This window comes from Watersipora subatra, chromosome 4, assembly GCF_963576615.1.
Source record: "Watersipora subatra chromosome 4, tzWatSuba1.1, whole genome shotgun sequence".
NCBI classification, from domain to species: domain Eukaryota; kingdom Metazoa; phylum Bryozoa; class Gymnolaemata; order Cheilostomatida; family Watersiporidae; genus Watersipora; species Watersipora subatra.
In genome coordinates, this window is record NC_088711.1 from 54,474,040 (window position 1) to 54,492,415 (window position 18,376).

An 18,376-nucleotide genomic window follows, 5' to 3' on the forward strand; every position below is an offset into this window, starting at 1 on the left:
TCAATTAGATATTTACATTGAAAAAAATTATCCACATTCATCTGCCACTGTAGAAATTCCTACTAACTTATAGAAAGGGCAAATGAATGACCAGATACATATGCACAGAAGTAATTTATCAAAATAACACTGAATAATAACTGATGGCAAACTTTTCAAATAGAAAAAATACCTCCATAGCATTTATTCATGGTAGGACTATAGCAAAATGGGATAATAACCGCTCTTCAAAAGGTAAACAACCAAACTGCATAAAAAAGACAAAACTGTCTCATTTAATTAATAATTTAGTTATGATTCTTCTCATTTATTTGTCTCAGAACAAACGGATTTGAAAATCAGAAGCATATGAATATCATTTTCAGCGTATCATTTTCATTCATAAAAAAATTCGCTTCTGATAAACATAACAATTCAAAATCGGTAACCACCCCCCCTCCCGTTATGGTTCATTTGGTTTGAGAGCTACGAAAGCCTTAATCCACATAGAAATACTTTGGCTTGTCTTTAAGATGAACTTATCCAAGATTTTAGTAGATTCTATCAGAAAGTATCAGCATTTTTCGATCATTTCCGATTGTTTTGATATTCGAGGTGATCTGACCGTCAGGATGTTTGAAGTTTGAAATTGATAAAACTTGATCGTGGTTAAAACAAGCTGATCAAGTGAAAGTACGATTATAATGTCTATAGTTACAAAGAGAGACACGACATGCTGCAACTTGAATGCAATTGCTAATATCAACTATAGCAACGATAACAACTAGTGACATCAGTCGGCATGTATTTTTCTTTTGAGCGTTTTAGTCACGACGGAGTTTTGTTGATTTGTCTTGGAACATCCTGACAGTCAGTTCACCTCAAACATCAAAAACAATTTTAAATAATAGAAAAACCGATACTTTCTAATAAAATCAACTAAAATCTTGTGAAAGTTTACCTTCAAGCTTCTGTCCAAGTTCATAACACAGCACAAAAAACCTAAAACAGACGTTTCACTCACCCGATGCTGTGATTTAGGTTCAATATATGACATGCTAAAATAGTCCCCTTCCTCCTTTAGTGTTAGCTTCTCTTTAACAGCATCAAATAGCTCTTTACCAATGGCACCTTTCTAGAATACAACAAAAGGAGACAAAGTTCTTTGGCAGAAAGCATACCAAGCGTGTCAACAAAGGTTTTGTGCCAACGCTTCAACCTACAGGGCAAGACTTCAGACTAAGGTTTACATAGACAGAGAGGACTGTGTAAAGCCTGGTTTCCATATGACAGCGCAAGGCGCGCAACAAGGCGCACGACGTCGTGCGTAGGCCAGTTGTGATATGGAAACGCCAACGCACGACGGTCGCGCGACATGCGTACGCTGATCGCAAGTATCCAACAGAATGGATCCTTGCGATGGGTGCATGCGATTATGTATCCCACAATACACCTAGACCTTTCAACCTATCCCACAATTCCAGCGAAGGGCTTTGTTCCGAAGAAATCGGTCTCCCGTACGAAAGAGTAACGAGCCTTATTAGCCTGATTTTTATATGACAGCGTAATTTCGCAACGGAGGTCTGTTTTTCCGAAGAAATATGTCTCTCCTACGAAAAAGTAAGGAAAATATCCACCCTGTCCAATGCAAGCATGGAGCTTACGCGCGATATGGAAACACTGCCTCATGACCCAAGAAACGCATTGCGCACGATCACTGAGCCGCGCGCGATCATTGCGCTGTCATATGGAAACCAGGCTTTACTGACAGAGGGGTTTACGTGGAAGGAAATCACATATTGATGGGAGTGAATATTCTATATAAAGTCATTTTGTGTCATAGGTTATTTGGAGATCATGAAAGAGCACAATACCTTGCCTTCCTACAAAAACTGTGGCTACGATAAATCGACAAACAAGATTTTTTAATGCTTCTTGGTCGCCTATTCACCCATTTCGACTAGCCACCTAGTCGTAGCCACCGAATCAGTCATATACTCATGGAAACATAGAGATGGGCAATACTAAGTTTCACATTGTTGAGTTTATTTCGTTGGCTGAATTGATTCAGAAACCATATGCAACGGCAGTGCCTACGATTCTAGGTCATCAAAACACGCATAACTAAGGCTTGTGACTACAGATCAGCACAAGCCATTAAACACCAAAGAAAACCGCAAGGCAAATAATAACTTAACCAGGTCTGCTCAAATGTGCACCATGACTAGAAAGAATGCTCGGGACTGAAAACTAGCTGACTTATGAGCCACTGTTAACCTTTTGAACCCTGGCCGTTCTTGTAAATGCGTGTTAGTAACCCTGGGCAACTTGTCCAACGATCCCAAGTTTTTAAATTTTTATTAAATGTATCTAAATGTGCTCATAATACAGTGGTATTTGGTAAAACACTAGTGAAATAGTCAGGCAACCCACAGCAAATCTCAACAAACAGAAAAAAAACAGTACTTCACCGTTATTCGGGCTAAAACTATAAGTTTGTAGGTTTTAAAAACTCGTAAAAACATTTACAGTAGTATCATATCTATCGAGCACATGTTCATCACCATTTCATAACTCAAAATGTACTGGAAATTTATATTTAGTATTATATAATTTTTTATTTGCCTCACAATCATTTATGACCTACCAACGAACGAGTTGTATCGATTTTTTTGCAATATCGTTCTAATAAAATTTCTTATTAAAACGAAGGAAGTAGATGAAGATATTTGAAAACTGTTAGAAATGGAAGTGAAATTTCTGGTCTAATATCCTGTGCAAGAGTTAACTTGATTGGTTTATGTTGCTACTTGTAAACAGCTTTTGTAAACAGAGCCAGGTGAACGCCGGAATTCTAGCCGTCAAGGATTCCGACACACCCTATGCAATGCCGGAAAACCGACCGTTAGGGTTCAAAGGATTAATAAACACCAACATGGTGTGAGCAAGGCTTGCAAGTTTCAGCCAAATGAAGGATCTCTAAGATTTGGTTTGCCGACATACAGAAGTGAGTCGATGTGTCGAACTACCATCGGTCTTATGTATTGCATTATTCTTCAATTCTGGTACATGGATGAACCGCCGTTACTATTTTCAACAGAATCACAACATTTTGGGTTCGCAATAGACTCTCATCGCAATACAGATAGAGAGGGGCAAAAGTGGAGGCAAATATTTCGCACCTTGTGAGAAATACTGACACCATCTACTATGTTAATATTAATTTTACTAAATGAATTAATATAGTAGACCAATCTATAGAGGGTAACCTTGACAGTATATGTCGACGAACATTGAGTATTTAAATTGATTCCACGATTTCACTGATTTAAATAAATCACTGACTTTTATATTTTATCGCCTGAAAGAAAATTAGTAATCACCATAATTTTAGCATAAATGTTCGGTCTTGTGAGCCGATGCATCATAGCTGATTCTTTAGCAAAACAAAATTGCCTAATTCTTTTTAGTAACCAGTGACATACTTACTATGTTCCACATTATGACAGTAACTGTATAGCTCCAACGGTATCAAACTCTTCATGCATAGTAAAGGCAATCATTTATTAAAGAAATGAACACACTTTTTGAAGATCTTTAGCATACTACTCACGAAAAATTACTAGCCTGTTGAAAAAAGTACAATATGGCACACAGACAATAATACACTATTTAAAGTATCAAATAAAAGGGTTGTTTGCTCATCAAACCAAAGGTCTTTATTCATACATTCTTAAAAGAAAGTTGTTTCGTAAATCAAAATAGGAATTGTGAAATTGTTATTCGTTAATAATATGTTAGTAGGCTCTATGTTGCAGATGCCTTCTCTGCCAGACATCTATAATTGCATTCTAAATTATAGGGTGCAGTGGGTGTCAAACTGCCTATTTCGCTGACCAAGTTCAAAGGAAACCAATTTTCTGTGTGCAAAATCAAGTGTCAGCGCCCTTTGTAGTCATCAAGACTTAAAGGCACCTACTGTATATATAGAGATAAACAGAGGTAGTCTTGCAAGATGAAAAAGGCATGCAGACTGTTCTTTCGTAATTTATCTCGGATGGATTTCCAAACTCAGTAAGCTGTACTTCTTCCACCTATCGATTACCTTTGGATGCCATTTTTATTACAGCTGGAGACCAAGAGAGTAGATATTCTCATAAAGCATTCGATGCTAGTTCTGGTATCCTGCTGGTGATACAGTGAAAATTCTCCTCATTGACAAGGCGACACCAGTAAATCATAATTATAACTAAGTTATGACAAAATACTTCACTAGTAGTACACTCACTAGTAGTACACTCACTAGTAGTACACTCACTAGTAGTACACTCACTAGTAGTACACTCACTAGTAGTACACTCACTAGTAGTACACTCACTAGTAGTACACTCACTAGTAGTACACGGCCTTAATGGTGAGGGGGGCACCCGCTGACAAAGTGTGGCATTTGCATAGTTGAAGCTGCATTGCTAAACCACTATGGTGCTCTAAGCAAGTAATGAAGAGACCTTGCAATTCAAATTTGTCATTCGGTATGCTGAATACATTGGAATAACGAAGATGCTGATGTATGCTATTCGCCCAAATCCCTTGCAAACGCATAAGATATATGCAATGCCGGCTGTCTGTAAGCTCAGCGTCATTCGTTGTAAAATGTCAGAAAATGGGACCTATAGAAGGTCTACTGTAACTATGAACTGCACAACTTGGTCAAAATTAAAATAAAAACAACTTTTAATAAATTAAAGTGATGCAAAGTTGTTTTGTTATGTTGCTAATGTTTTCACGTGGCACACTTCAACAAAATAAAATAACATGTTAGCGGTTATGAAAAAAGCTGGTAATTGACATTTTTAAAAAACCTGCTTTACATATAAAATCTGATTTTTAAAAAACCATGATTTTTTTCCAACTCTGGCGACCCGAGGTTCCACTCCAGTATGACATATCTCTGAACCCAAATTATTCTGTACTTGTGACTGATTTTCATCATTGACGTGTAATGCTACTCCATGAAAAAAGTATAATAACACAACTAACTAGCTAACTAACATAAATTGTTCATGATCCATAATACATAATTATACACTGCTGATACTTCAATAATGGTATGCGAAATCTGGCAAAGACATTATGGCCTTCAAGTCTAGTCTCATTGGTCTATCTATTTGTTAACAGGACAAGTCCAGTAGTGTCAAGGTGTAACTACAGAGGATAGATGCTATAAACTTTTGCCAGCGTGTAGCCAAGCTCTGAGATATGAAACAACTAGCTTAAAACTGTGTTATACCATCTAAATTATCAAGATTATCTATTCATAGTTTGTGACAGTCAACAATGTTTAGACACTCCCTTATGGTGCGTTTACACTGGCCAACACCGACTCCGATTAGGTGCCAATACCTCCACTCAGACAGGTACCTCAGACATTTCACGTATGGGTTCCGACACCGACTACCCCTTAACATTGCAACGATCGAACTATTTTTGTCGGTACCAACAGCCAATCACAGCGCTTCGCCCTTCTGACCTTCGCCCGACCACGCGGAGACGAGTACACATAAAAATCAACGCGCTTGATGTGGAAAATTATATTCTAGTACTGCACTACTACTACTGCTCCTACTACCGCTATAAGCAACTACTGAATGCCGAATGGAGTCTTCCGATGACGATGAGATTTTGTTGATGGCAGGATCGGCTGCGGCAGCTCTGACAGTCTGTATTATATGTAATTATATGTTTGTATATATTTTATATGTCTGTAAATATTTTATTATATGTGTTGTCCTTTTTATTATAGCCTTGTTACTCGTTATGCTATCAATTGTCGTTTATGTTGTCATATCAATAGTAGTAGTCGTACAACTGGCTATTCACTTTTAATTAATTTAAATAAAAGTTCCCTATCAGAAAGAGCACGAGGGAAAGTTTAATGACAGTCTCCTAGCCTCTCATTAAACCTAGCCCTTTCGTTTCATAAACTTAGCACTGTCATTAAAGCGTAGGCTCATTTAATCAGAGGCTCCTAGCTTCTGATTGGCTGATGAGCGTCCGATAGGTCGGTGCAACCGGGCACTGCTGGGTTTCACCGACACCGACTTTCAGATCGGTGCTGACAACGATCTTTCTGTTCACACCTACCGACACCGACTCATCAAATTTGCCTGTGCACGACAAAACCGGTGACAAAATCGGCCAGTGTAAACGCACCATTAGTCAATCGCAAATTTACTAGCCAAGAGCAAAGTCATTTACCCATAACCCGTGATAACAGGCTTTGGGATGAAAAATCGGGACAAAAAAGCAAAATTTAAATGAAGACAACAGCATGATTAGTACATCTACTCCAGGAAATGGACTTGTTTTGCTACACCAGTATCTTTGAAGCAAAGCAATTCAGCATTAAAAGCCACAGTTCAAAATGGTCTAACAAGTTACCTCTGACATCATGAATAGCAATGAATATAATTATCATGAATATATAGCCCATGAAATCTAGTTGTAGTAATCCATAGCCATTCTCAATGGCTGGTCAAAATATAACTCTACACGGGTCAAGCAATTTCACATCGTAAAGGATTCAGATGGAGACACTATTCAGAGTGTTAATATACATTAGAGTGGCTGCAAGAAAGGTCTTTCAAGCTATCACCAGCTGCATAGGCACATGCCTCCATTATCTACACTCGGCTGACATGTAGGTCAATAACTTCTGCGCTTACACAAGCTTTCCAATTCGCAGATGGCCAAGAATGATGACCAGCTAAGACTCATTGATCCTCACCTGTAATTGCGTCTCGAACTTATCTCCATCGAGGAGATGTACCAGACACTTCACCATAGCTTTGCCTTGAACACCCCGTGGCTATGCCAGTTTTCGTCTCTCTACAATGAGTGCACAAGCCTTTATCAAACTGGTGAATATCGCTACCCTACTTATGTCTAAAGCAGTCCAGACACAATGCCGATTCCATTCAAAGTGTACAGTCCACATCAATTGCCAAAATTTTAGAATTCATGCAAAATTATTAAATGAAAACTGGTTTCAGAAGTTTAATTTTTAATCGTTTTTTACTATTAACAAATTTCATCAATGTATAGCTGTGGACCATTTGATCAATGTATAGCTGTGGACTATTTGATCAATGTATAGATGTGGACCATTTGATCAATGTATAGCTGTGGACAATTTGATTAATGTATAGCTGTGGACCATTTGATCACTGTATATATGTGGACCATTTGATCAATGTATAGATGTGGACCATTTAATCAATGTACAGATGTGGACCATTTGATCACTGTACAGATGTGGACCATTTGATCAATGTATAGATGTGGACCATTTGATCAGTGTATAGCTGTGGACTATTTGATCAATGTATAGCTGTGGACCATTTGATCAATGTATAGCTGTGGACCATTTGATCAATGTATAGCTGTGGACCATTTGATCAATGTATAGCTGTGGACCATTTGATCAATGTATAGATGTGGACCATTTGATCAATGTATAGCTGTAGACCATTTGATCACTGTATAGATGTGGACCATTTGATCAATGTATAGCTGTGGACCATTTGATCAATGTACAGATGTGGACCATTTGATCAATGTATAGCTGTGGTCATTTTTGCCAATCTATATATATCTATAATCTCAAAGTTGGTCATTGGTCATTCGGTGTCTGTTCAGCTATAGTGATTAAAAGTTGGCAATGAAAAATCTGTAATGCAGAAGATATGATCTCAAAACCTCCCGATCACAAGACAAGCTATCCCATTAGGCTACACAAGATGCAATGGATTTATTGGGCCATATGGGTCATTATGTGGGTTAAAAGAGACTTGGCATTACACGAAGCGTCATTAAAGCTTGTTCGCACAGTTCTTATTATTAAGTTTGGCGACTTGTTACTGTTTGTAACCTGCCACTGTTTGCAAGCTGTTTTTAATACTCATGCAACGCCCAGCATTCGGCTAGTCTTCACTATAATAAGGGCTGTATTTGTGCATTTGTCGAAGGCGACGGTTGATGATTGGAAGAAAATATTGCATCATGCGGGATTTGAACTCACAGCCTTCGGCTTAATAGCCCAATACAGTAACATCTGCGCCAGTTGGCCAAATTATATGTTGCTTAATAATTGTGCACATAGTTATGTTCTGAGCTTTACCCACACACCTGACAACCTTTCATGGCACAATTGACTGACAGGGTAGCAAGAAAACATAATATTGACCCCAGTCGTAAACATTGCTTTTTCCATGAGCCAGTGTTTTCTTAATGTTATAATGATAGTATTTAATACTTGATATCAACAAACCCTCTCAAAGAAATTGTATTGCATAAATACTTACGAAACTGCAGTTACCTGCACTACAGAGGAATATACCGTACTTTTCGGACTATAAACCGCACTCCTATATAAGCCGTATCTGCTTTATTTTCTAAAAAACGACAATTAACAATACATAGGCCGCACCTTTGTATAGGTCGCAGAACTCAGGACGGTGCTTTTTAACACGGCAGCAACTTTCCTGTTTAAAACGGAACAGTGCCTAACAGCAGTTTCCTATTAATCGATGCTTTTTTGACCTGGTGCCTAACAGAACAGTACCGTAAGGCATTGTTTCGTATTTTCTTTCACCGCTAGAGGCGCACTAACCGGAGATTCTGGTTAATGCGCCCTAGCGATGAAAGAAAAAGTCACAGAATAGCCGCAGCCTTATATAAGCCGTATGGCTCAAACCATCAGAAAAAAGTAGCGGCTAATAGTCTGAAAAGTACGGTATATCGACTATGTTCATGTATGGAGTCTGGGAAAGTGATATGAGTGTCACATCATTATTCAACTCAACAAAATTTCAAGTATGAAGTACTTAAGCTGTCATCTAAAGATATGTGGCCTAAATTTATATCATGTTTGATACATACTAATTGCATACTACTAAAAGCTGGTTCACACTATATCGTCGTATGTGAGCGTTTTCCTTTCGACGTTCATCGTCGATTATGTGAACCATATACCGATGGCATCGACGAAGCAACGCGGACACTTCGGGAAAGTCTGCAGCTGTCAAACCTTCCCGATCTTTCGTCGAGCACCGACGATCAGCTCTCAAGTGTGAACCATTTCGGCAATGGTAATTCACCGTTAGCATGATTTATTTCTATTTATGACCATTGATGCGGAACTAGAATTAGATTGTAGTCACGCGAAAACAAAGGTTTCTTCGCGAGAATTTAAAAAGAAAAAGGAGAACACTACGTCACTGATGCAAACGCCGATGGGCTTGTGATACTGTGAACATCGTGATCCTCAATGATCACCGAAGTATTGTGGCATCAACGCCAAGATACGGTGATAGTGTTAACCAGCCTTTAACTAGGAATTGTTAGCAGAAAAACGTCATCGTCCGATCGTCATCGTCAAAATATTACAGTAAGCTTTAATCATGCTGTGCCAAATTCACTTAGACTGTCTGTAGATATTATTGGACAGAGCTGGCAACTATCTTTCTGAACCACATTGATATTAAATCCATTTGATCTTCATTAAATTGACCTGATATTATTTTCGTTTTCACTTGCAGAGCATTTAACAATTGATGTTTAAACACTAGTACATCACCTAGTTGAATTGGAGAATTATTCAGAGCAGAGCGAGCCAATCAAGAGACTATATCAATAACCATAGTACAGTACATGCTAGACATTTATTGATGAATCAGCAAGCCAAGGTTGTTAGTAGAGCTAGTTATATTTATAGCTAATTAACAATAACAATATGTATGCCAGCCAGAGAGGTTTGTTAAGAAGCAAACAGAAAAATACAATTTTTACTTCAACCAGTTAAGGAAATCCATCTTTGGTGATCCACAAAATTAGTAAAATCTCACATGGGGCACCGCATGTGATTAAAATGAGTTGTCCATATAACAGCAATAAAATAATTCACATAGCAAATATCCTATTTAGCAGGCTGGCACATTTTAGCATGATTTCTGATTTCGCTGCTCCACAATGAATTTCATCAAATTGAATAAAACTGTCAATGTTTCATCTCAAGACTGACAGTGAAATTTATATCGAGTGTCGATTAAGAATTTTAAAATGGGCATATTGAATTTACAGTTACACGAGTGAATCTTCAGTAGATAACTTTTTATTACTACATGCGTATTTTATTATTTGGGTCACAAACTAATCAAATATTTCAACTCTCCATCATAGTTTAAGATTCAAGTTGATGCTAAAAGCTGCCTAAACAAGGAAATTCAAGGAAATACACAAGGAAAATACTCCAAGAAAATTCATTTTTCAGACAGTTTGAGTAGGTTGATTATTCAATTATGTGATTCATTTTATATTGCAACAATATCAGTGAAAATAGTCTTATATCAATAGCCGTTCCACAATGAGTATTCATCAAAATTATGTGTAAGACATTGCCAAATAACTGAAAACATGTTGCACTTTAGGTGATTAAAATTAGCTATGCAAAAGAAGATATCAGCAGCAAGACATTTTACTCATCTCACATAGACAACTGATCTGGCAGATGACTCATAGAACATTCCAAAAAGGTTGTTTCTTACACATAGAACACGATGGCTCACTCTAATCTGGATAACTTCAGGTAATCCTTGTAACAATTCTCATGGCCTCTTAATAGCTTCCAAAGTGTTGAGTTGCGTAACAGTTGGTATATGATGCTGACTTTGTAACATGTAAAAACTTGTTGTGAAGCTGTCAAGTCCAGGTCCTCCAAACAATTTTCTTGATGGAAATGCAATTGTTATAAAGTTTACATAAAATTTAGCCCAGTTCTTAATACGGTTTGAAATCACAAAATCATCTCCAATATTTTCTAAATTATTAAATTGCTCAAGCTGTCTATGGTAGGGAACTCTACAATATGAATTAAACCAAAGGGATGATTTCACCTTCATAGTAAACAAGTCAATAGATGCAAACAGGTTTCAGACACTAGATTTAGATTAGTTATATTGGAACAGTATGAACAGAATAACTTTCTAAGTATCACTATGGTAGTATGACTTCCTGCAGTAATACTTATTTTAGTAACACGCCGATAGACACCTGTTTGTATATGGGCTTTTGTAAAGCATTCAAATTCAGGTTTTTCAAGTGTAAATAAATAGGGCATTATTGCATATTCATGAGCTTTGGGTTACGACACATGTGAACTAGCATTCGGTATAAAATTTATGCGTTTGTAAATAGGATTGGAACCACAACTCAAAGCAGTAAACAATTTTGTAGTGAAATACATGTAAGTAAGTAACCAAACAGGCATTTATGGTGGGACAACTTCAAGGTTACAAAATGCTTGTAATACGGAAAGTACCAGCATACTTTAGATGAGACAAATTAAGGGACAAGATGAAAATGAACACTACTTGCAACATTTATAACTTTCACGCATTACCTCAATAGACACTTGAAACAGTCATGAAGATTTATGTCAGCGGGAAAGTAATGCAAACTTGAACAGATTCTCGAGATGCGTGTCAATCTCTGGCAAATCTATCGACAATCATAACAAGTAATCAACCCAATCCTAGGCTGCAACAAAATTCCTCAAACTCATGAAATCGGCAAACGGTTTCAACAACAGGCAAGCATTGGGAACTAACTGAAGCCAAACAACGCATTCCAAACTACAGGACAAGTTGAAAACTTGGCTACACAAACTCAATCAAGCAGTAAAAGCAAACAATCCTATTTGACTCAGGCATAACAAGTGCGTGACCATGTGCTACAAGACGTAATTGGAGCAAAGGCATTCCAATCCAGCTACTCTATTCAAATAGGGTCACTGGCCATAAAGCAAACAGACTGATATGTCTCAACTCTCTCGTTTGATTCATACGGCTGGCGCAATGAGTCAAAGTGAAATGAAATCATAGGCAACTGGTTTGCGATAGGAAGGCTCATCTGTTAACCATGCTCTCTAGATGAATCTGATACTAATGTATCATCACTTTGCATGCCTAGATAGGAGCAACTAGAGGCTGTTCCACCATTTTACCTACAGGGCCTTGTTCCCTTACTTTTTAACAAATTTTGGACTATTTCCCTCACTTTTCAACAAATTTGAAAAGTGATTATTTTCGTCATTTGACCTACAAATTACAACTTCCTCCACCACTCGGGATACAATGTAGGACATATTCCTACATTTGAACCATGATTTCTGGCTGGGGGCAACAACTTAGCATACGTTCAGTCATATACTCATAGGCCTAGTCTAAGAGCCTAATATAAGAGATATGATCAGTTTCACGAATAGTAAAATCATTTGGTTCTTGTTGAAACTGATTAGTTACATGCAAAAAAATATTTTATTATATGAATTTTATGCATATCGCTCCACCATAGAAAATGTTTACGTTGCGTCGGCACGTTTTTCTTTAATGATGTTAAAGTTGTAGAATTATAGCCACATGAAATATGTATGGTCTGAAACAAATTGGTATTAGGTATTTCTACAAATCTTTCAAGTTAGTAGTTCATTCTACAACTAATACATGTTTGTTATAAGTCATTAGTAAAGTAATGATGACAGTCAAATTATGGCATTGAACAAGCTGTTACAGTTTGATTATTGTGAAAAGGTACTCTGTTAGGCACTGAAAAATGTAGCTATTTAATGTACAACACCTCCCATCATTTCTGATTCCTCCAGTCATTTGTAAAAGGGCCTACCGATATTTTAGTAAACCGGCCAGCAATATATTTGATTGCCATAGTAAAATTCGGAAAGGTTCGTTTTAATTTCTAATGAGGTAAGCAACAACAAAAAGAACAACATAAAAAGATGATCTATATTCTGAGTGCTATAGCTTTAGACTAATTAGGTGTTTTGTTCAAATAACTCTGGAGTAACTCAGATACATGTCGGTACACTTTGTTATACATGGAGGTGCTCTAGGGGACACCAGCCCTGAGAAATACACAGGGCAGTCTGATGCGAATCGAGTAGGCATGCTTGCTTATTGGATTTGGGATTTCATATCTACATTGGGGATAAGATGGTAGGTAACATTTTATTATGTCAATTTACAGCTAGACAGAACAAAAAATCGATTCTATACGGTTTTTCGCTGTTTCAAGGTTAATCAATAAAACTAATCCCTCAGGTACCCTAAGTAGGTCATATCATTTCTTACTCGCTGTGTTGTACACTGCCAATACAGCACTGCCAATAGCAGCTTTTATTGACACTAAACGGCCACTTTTGAAACTAGCAATATTATGGATATATATGTAAAAAATACCAACTTGGGATCCCATGAAAACAGAAAACAGAGGTTAATAAATATTACAAGTTTAATTGTTATGTTTTTAAGAATGAACTACTCGAAATGCAGCATATTTTTATAAGAATATTTAGTCCAAAATTTATATCATATATTCCAATCGAAGTGCTTGAATTATTGGTCGTTTTTAAAGATTGACAAATGAATAAAACATGTTAAAAGTACCGCAATTACATTTTCCAAATTCAATATATATAGGCCTATAGCACTATCATTATACAAAGGAAAGCCAGCGCAGTTAAAATGTTTTGAACTTTACCTGTCATTATTTCAAGTATCTCCATTGTTTTTGAATAAGATCACCTTATTCCAAACATGCATGTATAGTTTTTTTTATTTCCAAGCTTGGCATAAGTCCACTTTGCAACAATCAATAAACAGGCAATAAAAGATAGATTGGAATTTCCCATGAAGCTTTAGGATTCGGAAAGTACTATAAAGTTATATTACATTCACCAAATACAAATCTAAGGACTTCTGTTTGACTATTAAAAGAGTGTACGATATTTCGCATCATGACTTTACGTACAATCGTAATATAAAAACACTCCTATATATCCGCCAAGTTTCATTTTAAAACACATCTAGAATGAGCTGTCAGACCGAGTATTAAAAATCGACCTTATCTTATTTATCTTATAATCTTCAAAACATTTAAAAAAAAGATTCATGAATTAACCATATAAATACATTATTACATATAATACATTATTACATATAATACATTATTACATATAATACATTATTACATATAATACATTATTACAGACAAGCTAAAAACTATAGACGCAAGAGGTTTAGATCATATCATGTCAAGATAGCAAAGTGCAATTGAAAGATCCAGCACGCAAAGATGTCAGAAAACCGCCTTAAACGCTGGGGCTGCAACAGCAGTAGACCAAAAGACCTCTCAACATGTGTGGTAACCATGACAAGCGGCTTTGTAGAGCTGCGAGAGAATAGAGAACTATACAGCACGAGTAGAAGGCCAGATGTGAAGTGAAGTTAGTACATATATACAACCCTTTATTGACTAGCAAGCACCTCCCGCTCATAACCTTTAGCTCATAAATAATGCAACAAGTATATCATTGAAATTCCTCCACTCTCCGCTATCAACTATGCTATTGACTATGCGTTTAAAGTGCTTAAGTATACATGACTGACTGCTTAAATGCTTTCCAAGGCAACCAAAGCACAGACAACTTGTATCAAGCTAACGCAAACATGCATAGCCATAAAGAACAACCCACAGCCACTATTGAGAGCATAGACTTTATGCAATAAGATAAACACAGTTTTCTCTGAAACAAGAGAAAGAGAGACAACAGATTACATACAATACATTACATGTCAACTAAAATATGCACTACTTATGCCTTTGGCTTAAGAATATAGTTAAGTACAAGCAAATGTCAGAATGTCAACTAATTAGAACCATGATGCTGCATTCACACCAGCCGATTTCAGACTTTTCCCACTGACCCAGAATCGCATTGTGTAAACAGAACAAATGACCCCAATTTTGTACAGAAAGAAATTTTATTGGGCAGTGCCCGATTGATGGCCAATTTCGAATTTGAGTAGCAATTGAAATCATTTTCAGACCAAATCACACATTGTTATTTAAAGTGAGCACAATATTTGTCATCACATTAGAGCATGTTTTTGTCATAGTTTTACTCTCAGGTAGTAATTTCATTGATAGCTCCGCTGAAAAGTGCAATCAACTGAATTATTGCCCAGATTCAATTACTATAGCAACGGCATGAGAATTGAAGCATCTGCTTCAATTATGATGCCATTGCTATAATAGTTGAAACAGATTATGTTAGTGAAAGATCGGTCTCCCTGTAGTTGTGCACTATTAGTGATGAACCGATATGATGTTAGCAAAATATCATCCTCTCTATATTCATGCATTTTTATGCAAAGTAATCAGTAAACTTGCTAAAAACATCCATGAGAAACATTGTAAGAAACAGTCAACAAAATGCAAAGCATGACTGACCAAAAATATATCAGCTAAAGTTATCTGACCCTGCAAATGGAAACTGGCAAAATCACCCGCTCTCGGTCTAGTGTAAACAAAAAAATCTAGTGAATAGCTCCCATAAAACCATTCAGAGATTGGCCATTAAAACTCAGTTTGCAAATCCGCTAGTTTGAATGCAGCTTGAGACCAGTAGTGCACTAGCCTCCATTCATAAACAAAATAAATGAGAAGTCCTGAAATTGCTGAGCAACAGGTGAAATAAGTCACATACCAACTATCGACAGAAACCACATCTGCAGCATTTTATCACCTGCACGATTGAAAAGTAAAAGGGCTGGATGTAATGCAACCTGCTTCACACTCAATATAGCTCAATACGAGCTATACGAGCATAGCTCAATTAAACTATAACCAAATTAAACTACTCCCTGTCAGTCAATCATATTGGCATCTGTTACAGGCTGTACTAACTCTAGCTCAAATGGAACGAAATCACAGGCAAAGATATCAACCCATTTGCAACTGATCTAATAGTTAACTAGGCCATCATCAAAGGACTGACTCAGATGATAATAAACTGGATAAGGCAAAGTGCCCATTTGCTAGTTGAGACGGCAACTTAACACCAATTGTTTGTTTGAATACTGACCATGATAGATAAAGTCCAGTGACAACCTGCTTTATTATGCAAGATATTTGGTGATTGATTGCCATAAAACAAAGAAAATGCAACATACTTCATAAATGTTGCACACTGAATTGCACAACTATAGAATCTCGCGCTTACTCGACCAAAACTACATAGATCTATGAAGAAACTTTGCTAAAACGATAAACTTTGCTAAAAATTCACAAGACATTGTAGGACAAAAAGTATACAAAAATACCTTAATGAACAACATATATGATAAACATGCCCATTCTAAAATTTCCTGCATGTGTTAAAATAGGATACATTTCGGGTTCATGGGCTTAATTGAGTGTGGAACAGCGATTAATATCTAGCTTGATTGGTTTTGACATTTTTTAAAGATGAACTTACATATGTGTATAGATTTAAAATTGATTTGGTAATCAGGAAAATGCAATTTTAATATTACTTTTGGTTCAAAGAAGGAGAGAAGTTGAGATGACTGAGCTTGCAATCACTGTTTTTACTTGCTTACCAACTCCATGATCATGAAATGAAGCATTGAACAAGGTATCAAATTTCATGATCAGGGTTAACAATGTGAAGTTAAAGCAATCCTCGTCAAGGACATAGTGTAGTGCTCGGCTTACCCATCAGTTAAATGCTATTTTGTATTTCCAGATTGTGCAAGTTAATCAAAATAATAAGGTCATGCAGTTTCAGAGTGACACAATAATATAGTGAGTGCCATAACCAAAATATTTTGAGTGTATAGCAGTTTGTCTCCATTTAGCAAAGTATCACATCAAAAACATGCTATCGGTCAATGAAATGGTAACCTATAGCTTAAAAAGGGCATTTGACATATGCTGTAAACAAGATTTATAATGTATACGTTCGATTTGCAATTGTGAATAACTAAAAAATGTCATGAGTAAAAGGTAGTCTCCATAAAGGACGCCAGTTTCAAGTAACATTGCTCTTTATTGTTCCAAGTATGTATGCATATTGTAGTATTGTATGCAAGTAAACGATATGGCACGACATAATTGCAATATGAAAATTAGCTAGATGTATATAACTGTGGTGTTGCTATGTATGATTGTTTAAGTATGTCAGTACATGAAATTGTCTGCTAGAACTTTTCGTGAAAGCCAGCACGTCCTTGAACATGGCGCGTCTGGCAGTTAATATCAGAGCCTATATTAAAATAATGCTGCAGATTATAAACAGAGGTTAATTCAAAACAGATGCAGTTACTAGTAACTAATTTTACTGATACTGATGAGAAAACAATAGTAGTACAGGGCGTTGTTCAATGCATCGTTGTTAAAGCAATTTCAGAATATATTTGTCATGTACATGACTTGTAAAATATAACTGCAATCGCATTGACGCTACATTGACCAAGTTATACAAACTAATAAAATTGAACCGACGATAGCCATAATTAGAAAAATATATATAAGCATTATAAGCAACAGTAGCGCGATGAGATCAACTTAACAAATCACTCACTTGATTGTATAGCAGTATTCGCTTGGTGATCACCTTCAATGCTAGATGCAAACGTGTGAAAGAAATAATCACATACCAGCAAATAAGTAGGGATCTATGCACAGCGTTTAGCCGGTGTCGGAAAGTACTAGTTAACTGATAGCAAATAGTACACCTTCGGAATTATACTAACTTCCTAAAGGCAGTCAAACTGAAAACGGAAGTAGCTTTTACAGACAAGACAACTTCAAAACACAAAGTTGGATAATTTGATTGTAAGCATTGTTTAGTATTTCGTCACTTGAATTAGGGCTTTTTGCATTATTTTGTATATGTAAAAATCTTGAACTTAAATATCGTTTATTTTCGCTATTTTTTCTAATCCTTATAAAATTGTCGTTTGGCGGAGTATTATTTATTGCCGAACTAGCTTTAAATAGTCCTTTATCTTCGTCGGTTATAACCGCTCACCACGACGTATTCCGCTTAAAAGATATCGAGACACGCAACATGAACTGGTTCCTGAGAGAATAACTCTTAGAACATCGCCAAAAACGCTTACTAAAATCAATCGATGGTTGCCAATCAAAACGCAAACCACGTGTAACCCCATACCAAACTCTTTTGCTTGCCTCTAAATTGAAACTAGTGAATTTAAATACTAATACGTGGGAGTGTCTTCTCAGCACTGAAAGCTTAGCTATTTCAAAAAATGTTTTAAGGATTTAGGCCCAAGAGGTTCACTCTCAGGCCTGCCAACCCAGGAGTGGGGCAATGCTTGAGATTTAGTTTTGGGGCAATTGATGTATCAATGATAGTATATATAAAATTGTGGAAATTGGGGTAAAAATCTCACGCCTTTCTCAAGCATATTCATTTTTTTATTTGGGGTGATTGCGTGAGTCCCACGCACAATACGTG

At 36.6% G+C, this 18,376-nt stretch overlaps 1 protein-coding gene across 2 annotated transcripts in view; it reads right to left on the bottom strand.

The window, feature by feature from the left end:
- Window positions 1-17,667, bottom strand: part of LOC137393033 (band 4.1-like protein 3) — a 51,597-nt gene extending 33,930 nt beyond the window's left edge. Inside the window, exons 1-3 of one of the 2 annotated variants that reach the window (XM_068079416.1) lie at window positions 17,553-17,667; window positions 6,767-6,867; window positions 1,004-1,114 (exon numbers count right to left, since the gene is read on the bottom strand). In XM_068079416.1, coding sequence (XP_067935517.1) covers window positions 1,004-1,114; window positions 6,767-6,823 — 168 coding nt within the window. In that variant the 5' untranslated portion in view covers window positions 6,824-6,867; window positions 17,553-17,667. Of the gene's footprint in view, window positions 1-1,003; window positions 1,115-6,766; window positions 6,868-17,476 lie in introns of both variants that reach the window. The other variant, XM_068079415.1, reaches the window with a different exon arrangement.
- Between the last annotated feature and the right edge of the window lie 709 nt (window positions 17,668-18,376).